Here is a 21636-nt window from a genome sequence, read left to right on the forward strand (position 1 = left end):
ACCGCCTCGGCATATCAGTCCGCCACTTCAGGGTTGAAGTTGGCTCAGGTGGCCTGCGGGCCGGCAGGCACAAAAGTCTGGTGTGATGTTTCCCTTCCCCGTCCCAGGCCGGTGGTGCCGCCCTCCCTTCAGCGCCGGGTGTTTGATGCCATTCACGGGCTGGCGCACCCGTCCATCCGCTCCACCTCTGCCTTAGTAGCCGCTCGGTTTGTGTGGCATGGACTGCGAAAGCAGGTAGCTGCTTGGGCCCGTTCCTGCGTTCCCTGCCAGACCGCTAAAGTCCAACGCCATGTCCAGCCCCCGGTACAAGAGTTTGCGGTCCCAGCAGTCCGTTTTTCCCATATTCACGTGGATTTAGTCGGACCTTTGCCTTCTTCCCGGGGCTACACCCATCTGCTCACGGTTGTGGATCGGTTCACCCAGTGGCCGGAGGCTTTCCCATTGTCTGATACCTCCGCCGCTTGTGCCAGGGCCCTGGCCCTCCATTGGGTGGCCCGTTTCGGGGTTCCGTCTGTTATTACCACCGACAGGGGGCCACAGTTCACCTCTAGCCTCTGGGCCACGCTAGCAGAGCTGTACGGCTCCCGGTTGCAACACACCACTGCGTACCACCCTCAGGCTAATGGGCTCGTGGAGAGGTTCCACAGACAACTCAAGGCAGCCCTCAGTGCGAGGCTGGAAGGCCCAGACTGGGTAGACCAACTTCCCTGGGTCCTTTTGGGCATCCGAACCGCTCCTAAGCAGGATCTCGGTGCTTCGCCCGCGGAACTAGTATATGGATCGCCACTTCGAGTACCCGTAGATTTGCTTCCGGAGTCCTCTGGTCAGCTGCCTCCAGTTCCGTCGGTTTTAGCAGCTCTCCGGGCACGCGTGGGTTCCCTGGTTCCTGTTCCGACTTCGCGTCATGGGTGTCTCATGGTGCATGAACCGCCTGCCTTGAAGGACTGTGAGTTTGTATTTCTGCGTAGGGATGCCCATCGTTCCCCGTTGCAGAGGGTCTATGAAGGGCCGTTCCAGGTTTTGCGTAAAGGGACGGCCACCTTCACCTTAGACGTGGGCGGCAGGAGTGAGCTCGTCTCGGTATCCCGGCTTAAACCTGCGCACTTGGATCCGGACAGCCCTGTCCTGGTCGGCCAACCGCCTCGGCGGGGCCGTCCTCCTGCAGTTCCACCCGGTCCGGGACCCGTCACTCCTGCATTTCCGCCCGGTCCAAGACCCCCCGCTCCTGTGGTTCCGGCTGCCCCTCTCCTTACTCGTTCTGGTCGCGAAATCCGGCTCCCTGCTAGGTTCCGTACCTCGGGTTCTGGGGAGGGTCATGTAGCGACCATAGAGAGTCGCCCTAGGTGTCAAACCCTCAGATTGGCCAGCAAGGTCACGTGTGGGTGCGACCATAAGGATTGGTCCAGGGAGTGAGACCACTGATTGGACAGCGTCGTCACGTGCGGTTTTGGCGCCGAAAAGAGTCAGTTGTAAGACTCCTTCGAAGTGAACAGTTAGTTTTAATGGTTGTCTGTAATCTCGTTAAGAAAACTTTGTGATCGAATATTGCTGTCACAATAAACTTCTTCAACAAAGAACGATCTCCAGACTCGCCATACGTTTAACTGTTCTGCCATTTCCTTGTTTCCCATTATAAATTCACCTGTCTCTGATTGAAAGGGACCTACATTTGTCATCACTAATCTTTTTCTTTTTACATATCGAAAGAAGCTTTTACAGTCAGTTTTCATATTCTCCCCGCAAGATTTCTTTCATGCTCTTTTTCCCCCTCTTAATTAACCCATTTGTCCTCCTTTGTTAAATTCTAAATTTCTCCCAGTCCTCCAGTTTGCTGTTTCCTCTGGCCAATATTATATGCCTTTTCCTTGGATTTAACACTGTCCTTGATTTCCCTTGGTAGCCACAGTTGAGCTGCCAGCCCCGGTTTTTTTTTTCGCCAGACAGGATGAACAATTTGTGTTCATCCATGCGCTCTTTAAATCTTTGCCATTGTATCTCCACTGTCACCGTTTAAGTATAATTTGCCAGTCTATCCTAGCCAATCCCATCTCATACCTTCTTTAAGTTCAGGACCCTAGTTTCTGAATTAACAGTGTCACTCTCCATCCTAATGCAGAATTCCACCATATTATGGTCACTGTTGCCCAAGGGGCTTTGCACAACAAGATCGCTAAGTAATCCTTCCTCATTACACAATACCCAGTCTAGGATGGCCTGCCCATATACATTCCAGGACATCGTCCTCCTCAGCGCTGTTACCAATTTGCTTGGCCCAATCTATATGTAGATGAACGCCATCGATGATAACTGCTGTACCTTTGCTACACGCATCCTGAATTTCCTGCTTCATGCTATCCCCAACCTCCCCACTGCTGTTTGGTGGTCTGTATACAACACTAATAAGCGTTTTCTGCTCTTGGCTATTTTGCAGTTTACCCATACCAATTCTACAGCATCCAAGCTAGTGTCTCTCCTTACTATTGCATTAATCTCCTCTTTAACAAGCAATGCCACCCCACCTCCTCTTCCTTTCTGTCTATCCTTCCTGAATATTGAATACCCCTGCAAGTTTAGCTCCTCGCCTTGGTCATCCTGGAGCCATGTCTCCATAATCCCAACTATATCATATCCGTTAACTAGTAACTGCACATTCAATTAATCTACCTTATTACGAATGCTCCTCGCATTAAGGCACAAAGCTTTCAGGTTTAATAGACAATAGACAATAGACAATAGGTGCAGGAGTAGGCCATTCAGCCCTTCGAGCCAGCACCGCCATTCAATGCGATCATGGCTGATCACTATCAATCAGTACCCCGTTCCTGCCTTCTCCCCATACCCCCTCACTCCGCTATCCTTAAGAGCTCTATCCAGCTCTCTCTTGAAAGCATCCAACGAACTGGCCTCCACTGCCTTCTGAGGCAGAGAATTCCACACCTTCACCACCCTCTGACTGAAAAAGTTCTTCCTCATCTCCGTTCTAAATGGCCTACCCCTTATTCTCAAACTGTGGCCCCTTGTTCTGGACTCCCCCAACATTGGGAACATGTTATCTGCCTCTAATGTGTCCAATCCCCTAATTATCTTATATGTTTCAATAAGATCCCCCCTCATCCTTCTAAATTCCAGTGTATACAAGCCCAATCGCTCCAGCCTTTCAACATACGACAGTCCCGCCATTCCGGGAATTAATCTAGTGAACCTACGCTGCACGCCCTCCATAGCAAGAATATCCTTCCTCAAATTTGGAGACCAAAACTGCACACAGTACTCCAGGTGCGGTCTCACCAGGGCCCGGTACAACTGTAGAAGGACCTCTTTGCTCCTATACTCAACTCCTCTTGTTACGAAGGCCAACATTCCATTGGCTTTCTTCACTGCCTGCTGAACCTGCATGCTTCCTTTCATTGACTGATGCACTAGGACACCCAGATCTCGTTGAACTCCCCCTCCTCCTAACTTGACACCATTCAGATAATAATCTGCCTTTCTATTCTTACTTCCAAAGTGAATAACCTCACACTTATCTACATTAAACTGCATCTGCCATGTATCCGCCCACTCACACAACCTGTCCAGGTCACCCTGCAGCCTTATTGCATCTTCCTCACAATTCACACTACCCCCCAACTTAGTATCATCTGCAAATTTGCTAATGGTACTTTTAATCCCTTCGTCTAAGTCATTAATGTATATCGTAAATAGCTGGGGTCCCAGCACCGAACCTTGCGGTACCCCACTGGTCACTGCCTGCCATTCCGAAAGGGACCCATTTATCCCCACTCTTTGCTTTCTGTCTGTTAACCAATTTTCTATCCATGTCAGTACCCTACCCCCAATACCATGTGCCCTAATTTTGCCCACTAATCTCCTATGTGGGACCTTGTCGAAGGCTTTCTGAAAGTCGAGGTACACCACATCCACTGACTCTCCCTTGTCAATTTTCCTAGTTACATCCTCAAAAAATTCCAGTAGATTTGTCAAGCATGATTTCCCCTTCGTAAATCCATGCTGACTCGGAACGATCCCGTTACTGCTATCCAAATGCTCAGCAATTTCGTCTTTTATAATTGACTCCAGCATTTTCCCCACCACTGATGTCAGACTAACTGGTCTATAATTACCCGTTTTCTCTCTCCCTCCTTTCTTAAAAAGTGGGATAACATTTGCTATTCTCCAATCCACAGGAACTGATCCTGAATCTATAGAACATTGAAAAATGATCTCCAATGCTTCCACTATTTCTAGAGCCACCTCCTTAAGTACTCTGGGATGCAGACCATCAGGCCCTGGGGATTTATCAGCCTTCAGTCCCATCAGTCTACCCAAAACCATTTCCTGCCTAATGTGGATTTCCTTCAGTTCCTCCATCACCCTAGGTTCTCCAGCCCCTAGAACATTTGGGAGATTGTGTGTATCTTCCTCAGTGAAGACAGATCCAAAGTAACGGTTTAACTCGTCTGCCATTTCTTTGTTCCCCATAATAAATTCCCCTGCTTCTGTCTTCAAGGGACCCACATTTGCCTTGACTATTTTTTTCCTCTTCACGTACCTAAAAAAACTTTTGCTATCCTCCTTTATATTATTGGCTAGTTTACCCTCGTACCTCATCTTTTCTCCTCGTATTGCCTTTTTAGTTAACTTTTGTTGCTCTTTAAAAGAGTCCCAATCCTCTGTCTTCCCACTCTTCTTTGCTATGTTATACTTCCTCTCCTTAATTTTTATGCTGTCCCTGACTTCCCTTGTCAGCCACAGGTGTCTCTTACTCCCCTTAGAGTCTTTCCACCTCTTTGGAATAAATTGATCCTGCAACCTCTGCATTATTCCCAGGAATACCTGCCATTGCTGTTCTACCGTCTTCCCTGCTAGGGCCTCCTTCCAATCAATTTTGGCCAGCTCCCGCCTCATGCCTCTGTAATCCCCTTTGCTATACTGCAATACCGACACTTCCGATTTTCCCTTCTGCCTTTCCATTTGCAGAGTAAAACTTATCATGTTGTGATCACTGCCTCCTAATGGCTCTTTTACCTCTAGTCCCCTTACCAGATCAGGATCATTACACAACACTAAATCCAGAATTGCCTTCTCCCTGGTAGGCTCCAGTACAAGCTGTTCTAAGAATCCATCTCGAAGGCACTCTACAAACTCTCTTTCCTGGGGTCCATTTCCAACCTGATTTTCCCAGTCTACCTGCATGTTGAAATCTCCCATAACCACCGTAGCATTACATTTTTGACACGCCAATTTTATCTCCTGATTTAACTTGCACCCTAAGTCGAGGCTACTGTTTGGGGGCCTATAGATAACTCCCATTAGGGTCTTTTTACCCTTACAATTTCTCATTTCTATCCATACTGATTCAACATCTCCTGATTCTATGTCACCCCTTGCAAGGGAATGAATATCATTCCTTACCATCAGAGCAACCCCACCCCCTCTGCCCACCTGTCTGTCTTTTCTATACGTTGTGTACCCCTGAATATTCAGTTCCCAGCCCTGGTCCTCTTGTAGCCATGTCTCAGTGATCCCTACAACATCATACTTGCCCATGACTAACTGAGCCTCAAGCTCATCCACTTTATTTTTTATACTACGCGCATTTAAGTACAACACTTTAACTTCTGTATTTACCTCCCCTCTCACATCGTTCACAATTGGCCCTGCCCTTAATTTCTTTTCCGCTCTGGAACTTCTGTTCCCATTCTTCCTAGAGTCTTTTGCAATATCTCCTGTATTCCCTTTTACCTCATCTTCATATTCACAATTTGTTAACCCCTCCCCCCCACTACTTAGTTTAAAGCCACAGGTGTCACACTAGCAAACCTGCCTGCCAGAATGTTTGTCCCCCTGCTGTTAAGATGCAACCCGTCCCTTTTGTACAAGTCACCCCTAGCCCAGAAGAGATCCCAGTGGTCCAGAAATCTAAATCCCTGCTCTCTGCACCAGTCCCTCAGCCATAAATTCATACCCTCTATCTCTCTGTTCCTGGCCTCACCAGCACGAGGTACCGGTAGCAGTCCAGAGATAACCACCTTCGACGTCCTACTTCTCAGCGTTTTTCCCAACTCTCTAAACTCCCGCTGTAGCACCTCCTTCCTCTTCCGCCCGACGTCATTCGTGCCCACGTGCACAACGACTTCAGGTTGATCGCCTTCCCTCGCTAGGATTTTCTGAAGCCGGTCTGTGATGTGTTGAACCCTGGCACCAGGGAGGCAACAGACCATCCTCAAGTCCCTCCTGCTGCCACAGAATCTTCTATCCGTCCCTCGGACTATGGAGTCACCGACCACTACGGCTCTTCCAGACTTCGGTCTCCCCTGTCGTGTATCCTTGCCAACAGGTCCGCCACTCGGACTGGAAACGTCTTCTGCCCCGACAGTTCCCAAGAGGGTATACCTATTTGCAATAGGCACAGCCACCGGGGTCTCCTGTAGTCCACGTCCACTCCCCCCGGAAACAGTCTCCCACCTTCGCTCGACCTGGACCCTTGGCGTGACAGCCTCACAATAGGTCCTGTCGAGGAAACTCTCGCATTCCCGGATGGCCCTGAGGTCATCCAACTGCCTCTCCAACTCCACCACACGTCCCTTCAGGAGCTGCACCTGGACACAGTTCTTGCAGGTGTAGCTCCCAGAAGCTCCCGCGACGTCCCTGTCTTCCCACATCCTGCAGGAAACACACCGCACCAACTTTTCCGCCATCACCTTGTGCCTATAACCAGCTCTGGCTTAAAACAATGGTATCCTCCTCACCTCAGCCTCCTCGCCGAAGACTCGCACTTTTCTCACTGGGCACTTCCCTCACTGGGCTGCACCTGAACAGGGCTGCACCCTTTTGTGAGCCTTGCTTATATCACCAATTTAAATTGCCTGATTGTCCAATTTACCTGACTTCTCACTTAAACTGCCTGTTGAACTGTGATTAGCACTTACTTTACTGCTCAGCCAACGGGCGTCCTTGCTCTGCTCCCGGACTTTTCAAACTGACTACTACTTCCTTTTGGCGCTCTTTTTAAACTGCCTGTTGAACTGTGATTAGCACTTACTTTACTGCTCAGCCAACGGGCGTCCTTGCTCTGCTCCCGGACTTTTCAAACTGACTACTACTTCCTTTTGGCGCTCTTTTTAAACTGCCTGTTGAACTGTGATTAGCACTTACTTTACTGCTCAGCCAACGGGCGTCCTTGCTCTGCTCCCGGACTTTTCAAACTGACTACTACTTCCTTTTGGCGCTCTTTTTAAACTGCCTGTTGAACTGTGATTAGCACTTACTTTACTGCTCAGCCAACGGGCGTCCTTGCTCTGCTCCCGGACTTTTCAAACTGACTACTACTTCCTTTTGGCGCTCTTTTTAAACTGCCTGTTGAACTGTGATTAGCACTTACTTTACTGCTCAGCCAACGGGCGTCCTTGCTCTGCTCCCGGACTTTTCAAACTGACTACTACTTCCTTTTGGCGCTCTTTTTAAACTGCCTGTTTGTTTTTCTTTTCTCCCTTCTACCTTTTGCTTCTGTCCTCCTTTTATGGCCCTCTGTCTCCTTGTATTGGTTCCCATCCACCTGCCCTATTAGTTTAAAGATTACCTTTCCTACACTCTCATGTTAACTGCACGCATACACTTCCTTGTTGTTGACCCCCCCCCCCCCCCCACTGTTTATTATGCTACAAAAGAGATTTGACAGGTTTTATGTAGGAAAGGCTTAGTGCCAAATGCAGGCAAATGGATTTAACTCACAAAAGTCCCTTTTTTGGCATGGATGAGTTGGGCCGAGGAGCTGCTCCTGTGCTTTATAATTTAGAGTCAAAGTACTTCTTTGTTTATCCTAGTAAATTTGAGTCACAAAAATTAATCTTCAATAATCTTATTCTTTATATCAATACAATAGTCTTGTAGCACAATTGAAGTACTGTTATGTTTTTATAGGATGGTCCAATGGTTCCTGGTATTGTACCTGCAGAAGCCAGCACAAGATTACAGATCTTTCAGGTAATAGTTATGGAGAGTAAGTGTATATATGTTGTTAATTAAGCAGCAAGAAAGCATAATATGTGTTTCCAATGCTCTGCTATATATATCCTTGCACGTTTGTTGTATTGCTTTGTTTTCCCTACATTTAATTAAAAAAACATTTGCTCTATGATTGGATGATGGGAAATTTTTGCATGGAGCTTGGATGTTCGCTGGTCTTGTATGAATGATACTGCTGTGATATGCCATGATTTATACATATGGTGTTAAAGGCTTGTGGACATCTCCAATTTCTTAGGTCCTCAACTAAGTCAACTGTGGCATTTGAGAAAACGTACCAAGTGCAAATTAGTGAAAAGAATAGAATATATAATATGTGTATGGCAGCATAGAATCACCATCACTGCCAGTACTGCTTATATCTGATCTGTTTTTGCTTCAGACTTGGTTTGATGACTTGTGGAGGAAGTTTGTGACATATTCTTCAGGGGAACGTTTATTTGGATTGCCTATCCAGGATTATGAGTCATTGCAGAAAAATAGGTAAGTATTATTTAAAACTTTAATTTCGCTGATTGATTTATTTTGTTTTGGTACCCAGGCATAAAGAGATCCTCAGATGAATCTAGAAAACAAGGCTGTGTATTGGTCTAATAAAATAATTCTTTCAAAGATCTGCATAAACATAGTAATATGATTGGCCTCTTTGTGCATCACATATTTTTGTGAGCTAATTTAAATGAAAGTGTGAATGTGAGTGGACGCTGATAATCAAACTATCTGTGTTGTGAAATCACCTTCAATCAGTATTTGCTGCTTATGAACAAACCACAAAGGCAATTTGGGTTGCTTGTAAGCGAGGAGTAGTTACTCCATTTGATTGAAATTTTAATTAAATTTCCATCAAATTTGATCGAAGAGTCTTCCAGCTTCTTGAAACACAATTGTCAAAGCAGAGTAGGCAGGGCCGGATTAAGCTAGTGCAGGGCCTGTACCTAGGGTTGCCAACTTCCTCACTCCCAAATATGGGACAAGGTGACGTCACCACCCTGCGCCTCACATGACCTCACCCAGCCAGTAGTTACGTGCTCCCGCTCCACCAATGGCGGACGCTCGGGCCGGGAGGCAGTTTGCTACGCAACCTTCGTTAGGCGGTGCCCGGACCTACACTGTCTGGAGGTTAGGGTTGCCAACTGTCCCGTATTAGCCGGGACATCCCGTATTTTGGGCTCAATTGGCTTGTCCCGTACGGGACCGTCCTTGTCTCTTACTAGGCCCGGGGGGTGGGGGCTGTAGGCCTGGATGCTGTAGGCCACAGTGTAGGTAGGAAAAAACTGCAGATGCTGTTTAAAATCTGTGCCTACCTTCCGGGGATCGGAACAGTGTAGGCCCGGGCACCGCCTAACGGAGGTTGTGTAGCAACCCGCCGCCTCCTGGCCTGGGTGGCAGCCATTGGTGGAGCGGGGGCACGTGGCCGCTGACTGGGTGACGTCACCTTGTCCCGTATTTGGGAGTGCTATAGTTGGCACACCTCGATCCAGGCTGCGAGAAGACTACGACTCCATGGAGCAAGACGGCAACGAGCCAGGCCCTCAATGCTCGGTGGAGGGGTTGATCCTGTTTGTGACCGGGGTCCACGAAGAAGCCACTGAGAAGGACATCCGCGACAAATTTGCCGAGTACGGTGTGATCAAGAAGCTGCTTCTCAACCTGGCCCGTTGCACCGGCTACCTCAAGGGCTATTCTCTGGTGGAGCACAAGACCTAGGCTACAAGGAGGCGCAGGTGGCCATAGAGGGTTTGAATGGGACGGAGCTGGCCGGGCAGCTATTCAGCCTTTAACTGGGGCTTCGTCAGGGGGCCCCCTAGGAGCAAGAGGCAGAGTATCCGCAGGAGAAGCCGGAGCCCGGACCCGAAGCGTCACTGAGCCGGGACGGCGTGCAGAACGACCGGTGGGATGGAGCAGTCTGCACAGCACTGGCGACCGAGGCATGCCCACAGATCGCCGTGCCCAAACTGAGCTGTGTGTGACAGGGGCCGTTTAATTTCAGTTGGAACTGTCGTGGGGCTGGGGAGAGAGTGGGGAGGTAAGGGTAAGGTTGGGCTTGTGCAAAACAACACTCAGAAATAAAGTATTTTAGTTTAAAAAAATCTTCAGTCTGAAGAAGCATATAGTGCGGGGCCCCCAAAAATGCAGAGCGCGTAGCATTTGCTACTTTTTCTACTAGGTTAATCCGGCACTGAGTAGGAAGGCAATGCAATTCAGATTTGACTTGAACTCATTGAATACTTGCAACTGCTTTAAAATCCATTTAAAGGGATTTGACCAAAATGCACGTGCTGAGAGCTTACTTTGCACTATATTGAGGATTTCTGTGTATCACCAGGATAAATTATGTACTGGATTAGATTTTGGATAAGGACTGATCCAACCTGTACCAGTACCAACCTGCTTTTGCACAAGTCACTGAACGGGCAACATGATTAGGAAGCTGAATAGTATGTTGGCCTCATCTGACGTCAGATGAGTCAAGGAGAATACTCTCCACTGGCTTGTGTTATATTTCACTGAAAGGAATACATTTTGATTATTGAAGGTCTACTCCAGAACACAAGTACAGCCGTTCCTCAAGACAGTTCAGGAGCCATCATTCAGATGCATCAATGATCTTCCTGCCATCACAAGGTTAAATATAAGCTCCATTCAAAACCTAACGCTTATGCACTAAGAACATGGCGACATTCAAAAATAAATTGTAAATGATAAGTGATTTTCACCACACAGGTTCTTAGCAGTGTCCATCTAAAGGAGAAAGTCCAACTGCCTGCCCTTAACCATCATCATATTACTTCAACATCCAACAATAAACAGACTGGAAAACCACATAAATGCAGTGACTACAAGTACGGGTCAGACGTTGGTTATCTGTTGGAAACAAATCACTTCCTGACACTTTAAAGCCATTCTGCCATCTTCTGCAAAGCACAAGTCAAAAGAGTGATGGAATAGTCTCCACTAGCCTGGAAGAGTTTCGCTCCAAAAAACAACCAGAAGCCTAACCGAGTAGTATAAAGTAGCCTGCATATCAACTCTGTTTCTCTTCCCACAGATGCGGTCTGACCTGCTGAGTATTTCCAGCATTTTCTGCTGTGACCTGCCAAACCCATAATTTTTTCTCTACCAGAACGACAACTACATGTGAACACTACTATTACCAGAATCCTTTTATGCATAGAAATCCAGATTTAAACGTATGTCTTCATGCCTTCAGTATTTTTGAGTGCTGATGAAAGGTCAATAATCTGAAATATTAATTTAGGTCCTCTCAATGCAGATTTTGCGTAATCCACTAATTATTTCCGATATGTTCTGTTTTTATTTGAATTTATGAATAATAATTGAACTCGGGTTAAAGTGATTTTTAGAACAAGATACACACCATGACCTAATTGTTCATAAGTCTTCTTCGTCTTGCGTATGGCGTGCACAGCCTAAAGTTGTAGGTCAGACATCCAGGCCAGGGTAGCATCAGTTGCTGGGTGGATGGCCTTCATGCCACCAGGGAAAAGCCACAGTGAGCAGCATTCACGATGTGTGGGATGGTCTGGTCTGGATATCCGCAGTTGCAAGCAGGGCTGTCTGTCATCCCCACTTGTGCAGGTGATGGGCTGTTCTTGCATGGATGGTGCGGATCTTGTTCAGGGTTAGCAATTGCTTACGATGGAGGTCAAATCCTGGTGGTTTCACTGTGGGGTCTGTGATGACCTCTCCGTTGTTGGTGTTGGCATCTTTCCAGGCTCTACGCCACTCAGTCTTGGGGTCAAAGTCTCCAGGGATTTGGCTGAAGACCAGAAGGCCCATGTTGAGCAGATTGTTCAAGTCAGCATGGATGGGAAGGTCAGGGTTAGCCTCAATGGTGCACCAATCTTTCAACGTCCTCTTCCTTCTGCGTATGCTGGGAGGGGCGATGTGAGAGAGGACAGGGAGCCACTGCAAAGGTGTTGACTTAAGCGTTCCTGTGATGACCCGCATTGCAGAGTTAAGGACAATGTCAACTTGTTTGGTGTGGCAACTATTAGCCCAAGCTGTTGAGCAAAACTCGGCTGCTGAGTAGACTAGGGCTAAGCTTGCGGTACGGAGGGTGTGTGCATTGGATCCGCAGCTGTTGCCCTGCAAGTTTCCTGATCATGTTGACCCTTGTTTTCAGTTTATCAGTCACCCTCTTCAGGTGTTCATGATAGGTGAGGGTGCGGGCCAGGGTGACTCTGAGGCACTTGTGGAATTCCTCATTCTTCACCAACTTACCACAAAAGGACACTCACTCAGAGCTTTGCATTGGCGAGCCGATTTCTGAGGTGAAAGGCAGTGACAGTTGTCTTAGATGGGTTGGGGCGAAGTCACCAGAAGGTGAAGTACTCCTCCATCCCCTTCATGTCTTGGGTTACCACTCTGCTGATATCCTCAAGGGAAGCTCCCTGGTAGGCAAGGGCAAAGATAATAGAGTGGAGCAAGATGGACCACTCCGTCGAAATCGCGTATACTGAAGTGTAGTACGGAACGGAGCGGAACGTTCGTCATTTTAGTAAGCAAACCCCGCCACCTGTTATTCCTCTCACAGTGCAATCAGTGTTGCGGGGGAACAGTACGTGTGATGATACCATTAAAATGCAGAATATATCTCATCTATCAATTCACATTTTTTGTTGTTTTTCTTTTTAAATGTTTTCCCCTGCTTAATTTCTCAGTTTTATTCTTTCTTACTGTTTCTGCCCCTTTCCCTCCCATCCTTCCAACCCAGCCCCCCTCTTTTGTGCAGTTTCCCTTGTATTGCTCAAACACACACTCGACACAAATTTAACTCAATATAAACATTGCACAAAAAGTAAGGACATTTGTGTTTGGTAGATTATTTCTCTGTTGTAACAATGCTTCTTGGCAATAAATCTTATACCGTTGGAAAGCCTGTTTATTTCCCTTTTAAATGGTGCCACATTTGTAAGGAACATGCATTTGTGGGATGAGCAGCAGAGCTGAGTATATGGGTTGCGCCCATGAAAAATTTGCCAAATCTTCTCTGCCAATGCCAAACAGCTTATTCTGCTGTTGCCATTGACTCTTGTTTTGAGCTTCTGGTACCCCCAGGTGCTGACAATCAGGTGCCTGATTGGCACCTGATTGGCAGCATCTGTGAGCATGGGCCCTGCTACAGTGGTCAGTAGGTGTCTGCTCCAAGAATCGGCATGCCACGTTTGACTGATCTGGATAGGGCCCGTGCGATAGGGCAACTTCAAGCTGGTGTTCCGCAAAACCAAGTTGCGGCATTATTTGGAGTGAGCCCTAGTACCATCTCCAAAGTGAAGGCCAAGTTCCATATAACGGGGGATGTCAGAGACAGGCCGCGAAGTCCCAAGAAGACGACACCCGAAGAAGACCGTTTCCTCACCCTGTCAGCACTTAGGAACCGTAGGCTGTCTTCTACAGATTTGCAGTCAAGGTTTGCAGGACGATATGGCCGACGGCTCTCTGCCCAGACAATTCGGAACAGACTGCACGCAGCCGATCTCCGGTCTCATAGGGCTGCCAGGAGGCCTGCCATGACTGCTCTTCACCGTCAGGCCCGTTTGCACTGGTGTCGGCAACACGTGCACTGGAACCTGAACATGTGGAGGAACGTTATGTTCAGCGATGAGTCCAGATTCTGCCTACGGCAGTTGGATCATAGGGTCAAAGTGTGGAGAAGACGCGGAGAACGCTATGCTGATTGCTGCACCGATAGAGTAACATCTTTTGGTGGAGGCAGTGTGATGGTGTGGGGCGGCATCTCCCTCACTGGAAAAACGAGGCTTGTCATCATTGGAGGCAATCTCAATGCAGAGAGATATCGAGATGAGATTCTGCAACCAGTGGCAATCCCATATCTCCACAGTCTGGGACCAAACTCTATCCTCCAAGATGACAATGCTCGCCCCCACAGAGCAGGGTTTCTCAGAGACTACCTCCAGAATTTGGGATTGGAGAGGATGGAATGGTCTGCCAGCAGTCCTGACCTCAACCCCATTGAACACTTGTGGGATCAGCTTGGGCGTGCTGTTCGTGCCAGAGTGACCAACACAACCACGTTGGCTGACTTGCGACAAATGCTGGTTGAAGAATGGGATGCCATCCCACAACAGTGTGTGACCAGGCTGGTGACCAGCATGAGGAGGAGGTGCCAGGCTGTTGTGGCTGTGTATGGTTCTTCCACACGCTACTGAGGCTCCTGTTTATTAAATTAATAAATTGTTAAATTGCCAATATGTCTTGTTTCTTCAGACTTCAATCATCCAATCCACCAAACAACACCGAACAAGAGTCAATGGCAGAATAAGCTGTTTGGCATTGGCAGAGAAGATTTGGCAGATTTTTCATGGGCGCAACCCACATACTCAGCTCTGCTGCTCATCCCACAAATGCATGTTCCTTACAAATGTGGCACCATTTAAAAGGGAAATAAATAGGCTTTCCAACGGTATAAGATTTATTGCCAAGAAGCATTGTTACAACAAAGAAATAATCTACTAAACACAAATTTCCTTACTTTTTGTGCTATGTTTATATATATATATATATATACTAGACCAAGTGGACCCGTTGGACCCATTCCTCGCAGAGGGGGGACAGGACAGGGGAGAGGGTGTGACTGAGTGAGCTTTGGACCCAAAGCCTCTCCTGTATTGGTGTAGCGCCCTCACCCCGCCACAATCAATCCCCCTTATCCCCCCTCCTCCCCCCACTGACCCATTCCATCCCCCCTACTCCACCCCCACTTGCCCCTCCCCTACACCCACCCCCACTCCCCCCAGCCCTGCCTCCATCCCCATTCCCCCCTCCCCACCCCCATTCCCCCTCATCCCACTCCCCTCCCCTCACCCCCCACCTCGCTCCCCTCCCCCACACCTCCCCACCCCCACTCTCCCCTCCTCCTCACCCCCACTCTCCCCTCCTCCCCACACCCACCCTCCCTTTCCCCCCCACCACCACTCTCTACTCCCTCTCTCCCCTCCCCACTCTCCCCTGCCCCCATCCCCACCTTCCCTCTTCCCCACCCCCACTCTCCCCCCACACCCACTCTACCCCCACCCCCACTCTCCCCTGACCCCCCCACCACCCCCACTCTCCCCCCCCACCCCCACTCTCCCCCCACACCCACTCTCTCTTCCCCCCACGTCCCTCCCCATACTCACCCACCCTCCCCACCCTATCCTCCTCCCCACCCTCCCCTGCCCCCCACCCCCACCTCCCCCCACCCCCACTCACCCCCGACCCCACCCCCAGTCTCCCCCTTGATAATTGATGACCTCTTGTTTTAATATTAAAGCTACTGTTGTTCTTATTTGCTTTCTAGGAAGGAACTAAGTCTTCTGCAGAAATTGTATGGTCTGTATGATGCAGTGATGAATAACATTAATGGTTACTTTGATTTACTGTGGGTGGAAGTGGACATTGAGAAGATTAACGCTGAACTCTTGGAGTTTCAGAATAGGTAATTGAAGTTATCTGGCTTGTATGTTATTATAAAGCTAATGGTAAATAGATGAAATGGTAAATGGATTCCTCATCAGCCTTTTGCAGAAAAACTTAATCAAAGTCATGAGACATGATCTCCTTTGTACTACACCATGCTGACTATCCCTAATCAGTCCCTCTTTCCAAATCCATTGAGCAAACTGTGTGAATTGGGCAGGGAAGGGCAAATATGTTCTCTATATAGATATTAATGGCATGCCCAAGAAATAGCCAGATAAGTAAGCTGCCCAAGAAGGTTCTCAGTACCATTTCCCATGGGCTATTTTCTCAAGCTAGTGGTCCTAGTATAATGCTGAAACAGTCCTCGCTAGTGTTGTTAATACCTGCTTCATAATCATAATCATTATCATAATCATAATCGTGATTTATTAGCCAAGTATGTTTTGCAAAATACGAGGAATTTGGTTTGCCATACAGTCATGCCAAAAAAATAACAAGACACACAACATAAAAATTTAACATAAACATCCACCACAGCAGCTCCTCCACATTCCCCACTGTGATGGAAGGGAATAAAGTCTTATCTTCTTTTCTCCTTTTCTCCCGCGGTCGGGGGAGTTGAACCATCAGCAGCTGCCAATCGAACTCCCTCGTCAGGGCGGTCTAAGCTCCCACATCGGGACGGTCGAAACTCCTGCGGCTTGGAGTCCCCGAAGTCGGCTGCTAACCAGGGACTGCGAGCTCCGTGATGTTAAAGTCCGCAGCTCCCGCAGGTTGAAGCATCAAAAGCCGACCCCTGGCAAAGGGATTGCCCGCTACAAGGTGTTGATGTCCGCAGGCTCCGCGGTTTTGGAGCTCTAGTCCCAAACAAGACGCCGCCAGCTCCACAATGTTAGCTCCACAATCCGCAGTGCAGATGGTGATACGACACGGAAAAGGTTTTCCCCACCCCCACCAACCCCCACAAATTTAAAAACTAAACATAAGCTAAAACATACATTTTACAACAAACTAAAAACACAAAGAATGAAAAAGACGAAGACAGACCTTTGGCAAGGCAGCCATCGTGCGGCACCCCTGGTGGTATTCTGCACGAGTGGTCTGGAAACAATATGGGCCACAGATGCAGGGTGCAAATTTCTTGAATTCATGGCTGATATTGCACACCATTTTGTACTACCGTGCACTTCTGATCACTTGTGCATTTACATATTAGATGCATGGAGCACCCAGAAATGAAATTGTGAATCTTACATTTGGGTACATCTTACATTTGGTACTGTTTAGCATCACATATTACTTTATTGAAATTTAAAAAGTGCAAAAAAAGAAGACACCATGCAATCTAAACAACTTTCCTTTCGCAGATGATCTGTATTATGTTATTTAATATTTAGGTTACAGATTGGCTTATTGGTGTAGATTAAGTTAAATTAGTTTTGGGTTCTTTTATATGACCTATCTGTAGGTGTCGTAGGTTACCAAAAGCCTTAAAGGAATGGCAAGCATTTATGGATCTCAAGAAGAAAATCGATGATTTCAGTGAGTCATGTCCTCTTCTTGAAATGATGGCCAGCAAATCAATACAACCAAGACATTGGCAACGGATATCTGCAGTGACAGGACACCCATTTAATGTGGCATCGGAAACATTCTCTCTGAAACATGTTATGGAGGCTCCACTCCTTCCGTTTAAGGATGATATTGAGGTATGAGACTAACCTCTGAGGAAGAGGAATTGATTTCGTAAAATAATACAAAGTAGGCTAAAGCAAGTCAGAATTTATGTTTCTATCTAAACCTTTTATTTAACTTTTCTCCTATGGTATCTCAGTTATCTTCTGCCACATTCCACAAATAATTTCCACATTATTTTATTTTTACCCTCTAAGCAAACATAATTTTACTGTCATTGACAGCATCAATAGACATGGAGACAGCAGAAATTAGGCACACCTGAAATACCTCTTGTTGGCTCTCAATGCAGGGCTGTTGAATTTTGGCTATGAGGAGAGGGTATTTATTTGGCAATGTTTCTGGTTCAAACAAATCTAATGGGAGATTTAATCCAAGACAATTTAAATTATGAGCAACCAAGATGGTCAATAAGATAGAACTGTTTTCATTGGGTCAGAGTTGGGGGAAGATGCAGGGTTGGAGGGCACAGAATTAGATGAAAGTTGAAAATAAATTTTCACCCAAAGGGCACTGAGTACCTTGCATCCAATGCCTGATCGTGTAATTAGAAATATTACATTAAAAAAAATATCTGGAGCATGAAATCCTGTAGACTAGGAGCTGAGAAGTAGGATGAGCCAACTAGTTATTTCTGATGGAGTGGAGAAGATCTGCTTCAATGCTATAAAGATGACCTTAAACAATAAAGACTGACAATAGCTTTTATTATGAATGTTTTTCAGGATATCTGCATATCCTCTGTTAAAGAAAAGGATATTGAGGCAAAATTGACTCAGGTGATGCAGACTTGGGTCAATCAGACTTTGAGTTTTTCGACATTTAAGACCAGAGGAGAGCTATTGTTAAAAGGACTGGAGACAGCAGAAATCATAACAATGATGGAGGACAGTTTAATGATCCTGAATTCTTTACTCAGCAACAGGTAGAATAACCAAGAACAATTGTTTGAATTTTTATAGAGCCTATATTGGAGGGATTTGTGTGTTAGACCTGCACCCTGAAGCTGGCTCTCACACGGGGCCCAGTAACACAAATTATGGCTTGGATTGGGACAGCACACATAGAGAATCTTAAAGAGCAGTGGTAGTCTCTCAAACAGATGGGTTTATTCGGGCCTTGTTACAGTATGTACTGGACAGCATTATCAAAAGAGCGATCAGTTGCACAATAAATCATTAAGACCCTGTTCTTTATTGGAGACTCTGATCATTAGTTATTGATTTATATGGGACTTGCCTAACAGCAGTTCCCCCCATCCTTCTGGTAGAAAAACGACTCTTCCTTTGACTATCTGTGTGTATAGAAAGATGTCAAGGCCTATCTTCCTATCTTGCTTGTCCTGTGAATAATCCTACATTCATATATACCTATCTTTGTTCGTATTAATTATCCATTAATTACCCTCCACTTACTCTGCAACAACCCGGACTTAATCATCAAACCCGCTGACAAGGGAGGTGCTGTGGTAGTCTGGCATGCTGACCTCTACCGGACCGAGGCCAGACGACAACACTCAGACACCTCTTCCTACTTACCCCTGGACCATGACCCCACCGACAAACACCAGACCTTTATCATCAGCACCTTCACGGACCTCACCATTTCCGGTGATCTACCCTCCAATGCCTCCAAACTTATAATTTCCCAGTCCCGCACGGCCCGATTCTACCTCCTACCTAAAATCCATAAACAGAACTGTCCCGGCAGACCCATTGTCTCTGCCTGCTCATGTCCCACCAAACTTATTTCCACCTACCTCGACTCCATCCTATCACCCCTAGTTAAATCCCTCCCCATCTACGTCCAAGACACCTCACACGCTCTCCATCTCCTCGATAACTTCCGGTTCCCAGGTCCCCACTCCCTCATCTTTACCATGAATGTCCAGTCACTCAACACTTCCATCCCCCACAAGGATGGTCTCGAAGCCCTCCATTTCTTCCTCGACCGTAGAACAGTTCAACAGTTCAACAGAGCTTTATTTGTCATTCGGTACCAAGGTACCGAACGAAACTACATAGCAGTCACACACAAAAAAGAACACAAGACACATGACCCCAACACAAACGTCCATCACAGTGACTCCAAACACCCCCTCACTGTGATGGAGGCAACAAAACTTCCCCTCTCTTCCCCACGCCCACGGACAGACAGCTCGTCCCCGACCGACCCGCACAGTCCCCGCGGCCGAGCCGCACCGGGCGCTGAAACGTCCAGCGGCCGAGCCGGGCGATGGAAGGCCCCGCGGCCGTACCGTGCGCGGCTAAGTCCCGCGGCCGAGCCGCGCCGGGCGATGGAAGGCCCCGCGGCCGAGCCGCACCGGGCGATGTTAAGTCCAGCGGCCGAGCCGCACCAGCGATGAAAAGTCCCGCGGCCAAGCCGCGCCGGGCGATGTTAGGCCAATCAGTCAATCCCCATCTACTAACACTCTCCTCCGCCTAGCAGAGCTGGTTCTTACCCTTAACAACTTCTCCTTTGACTCCTCCCACTTCCTCCAAACCAGAGGCGTAGCTATGGGCCCTCGCATGGGCCCTAGCTATGCCTGCCTCTTTGTCGGGTACGTCGATCAATCCCTGTTCCGGGCGTACACCGGCCCCATCCCCGAACTCTACCTCCGCTACATCGACGACTGCATTGGTGCTACCTCTTGTACCCATGCAGAACTCACTGACTTCATACACTTTACTTCCAATTTCCATCCTGTCCTTAAATATACCTGGACTATCTCCGACATCTCCCTCCCGTTTCTGGACCTCACCATCTCCATCACAGGAGACAGACTAGTGACTGACATCTACTATAAACCCACTGACTCGCACAGCTATCTGGATTATACTTCTTCCCACCCGGTCTCCTGCAAAAAGTCTATCCCCTACTCCCAATTCCTCCGTCTACGCCGCATCTGCGCCCGGGATGAGGTGTTTCACACTAGGGCATCAGAGATGTCCTCATTCTTCAGGAAACGGGGCTTCCCCTCTTCCATTATAGATGAGGCTCTCACTAGGGTCTCTTCTACATCCCACAGCTCCGCTCTTGCTCCCCCTCCCCCCACTCGTAACAAGGGCAGAATCCCCCTCGTTCTCACCTTCCATCCCACCAGCCAGCGTATCCAACAAATCATCCGCCAACATTTCCGTCACCTTCAACGGGACCCCACCACTGGCCATATCTTCCCATCCCCTCCTCTTTCTGCGTTCCGCAGAGACCGTTCCCTTCGTACCTCCCTGGTCCACTCGTCCCTTCCTACCCAAACCACCCCATCCCCGGGCACTTTCCCCTGCAACCGCACGAGATGCAACACCTGTCTCTTTACCTCCTCCCTCAACTCCATCCAAGGACCCAAACAGTCTTTCCAGGTGAGACACCTGCACTTCCTCCAACCTCATCTATTGCATCCGCTGCACCAGATGTCAACTTATTTGCATCGGCGAAACCAAACGCAGGCTCGACGATCACTTCGCTCAACACCTGCGCTCGGTCCGCGTTAAACAAACTGATCTCCCGGTGGCCGAGCACCTCAACTCCCCCTCCCACTCCCAGGTCTGACCTTTCTGTCATGGGCCTCCTCCAGTGCCATAGTGAGGCCCACCGGAAATTGGAGGAACAACACCTCATATTTCGCCTGGGCAGCTTGCAGCCCAGTGGTATGAACATCGACTTCTCCAACTTTAGATAGTTCCTCTGTCCCTCTCTTCCTCTCCCCTTTCCCAGATCTCCCTCTATCTTCCTGTCTCCACCTATATCCTTCCTTTGTCCCGCCCCCCTGACATCAGTCTGAAGAAGGGGCTCGACCCGAAACGTCGCCCATTCCTTCTCTCCCGAGATGCTGCCTGACCTGCTGAGTTACTCCAGCATTTAGTGAATAAATACCTTCGATTTGTACCAGCATCTGCAGTTATTTTCTTATACAGTCTAAGCAATTTTTTACTGGAATTACTGGACTGATCATTTCCATCATGACTTTGAATTTATCTTTACTAAGTTAGCATAATTTTCTCTCATCCTTTTCCAGTATATGAGGCACTTTGGTTAACCATATTATAAACTTTCCCAATTTTTTTTAATGATACTGGAGATTTGTTCTTCAAGCTAATGTAGGAAAGCATAATAATGAGGCAAAATCTGCCCCAAAAATGATTGAATTGTTAGTACATGTGACAAGGAACTTTCCCAAAGAGGTACTTTTATAGGTGGCCAAATAAAGGTGCCTGCAACATGTCACAATCTCCTACACTGTAAAATATCATTGGGCTAAATATCTCTAGAGCTTTATTTTATGGCAGATTTATCGATGGAAGTTCTCTAAATCTATTTCATGCTCACACTGGATATCTTTTAATTAGCTTTAATCCACTTGTATTTTGGTATTGCTATTGGTTTATTATTGTCATGTGTACCGAGAAGCATTGAAAATGAGAGCAGCAGGTAGTGCAAAAGAGAAAATAAACACAACATAGGGTTACA

The 21636-nt window shown here is 47.6% G+C and overlaps 1 protein-coding gene across 1 annotated transcript in view; it reads left to right on the forward strand.

Moving 5' to 3' along the window:
- The window catches only part of LOC144593844 (dynein axonemal heavy chain 8-like), a 624642-nt gene that overhangs the window by 277862 nt on the left and 325144 nt on the right, over window positions 1-21636 (forward strand). The window contains exons 32-36 of the mRNA XM_078399962.1: window positions 7924-7986; window positions 8411-8511; window positions 15353-15490; window positions 16943-17183; window positions 17895-18094. Of these exons, the coding sequence (XP_078256088.1) occupies window positions 7924-7986; window positions 8411-8511; window positions 15353-15490; window positions 16943-17183; window positions 17895-18094 (743 nt within the window). The remainder of the gene's footprint in view (window positions 1-7923; window positions 7987-8410; window positions 8512-15352; window positions 15491-16942; window positions 17184-17894; window positions 18095-21636) is intronic.

The sequence above is a fragment of the Rhinoraja longicauda genome, chromosome 5 (assembly GCF_053455715.1).
Source record: "Rhinoraja longicauda isolate Sanriku21f chromosome 5, sRhiLon1.1, whole genome shotgun sequence".
Taxonomy (NCBI): Eukaryota; Metazoa; Chordata; class Chondrichthyes; order Rajiformes; family Arhynchobatidae; genus Rhinoraja; species Rhinoraja longicauda.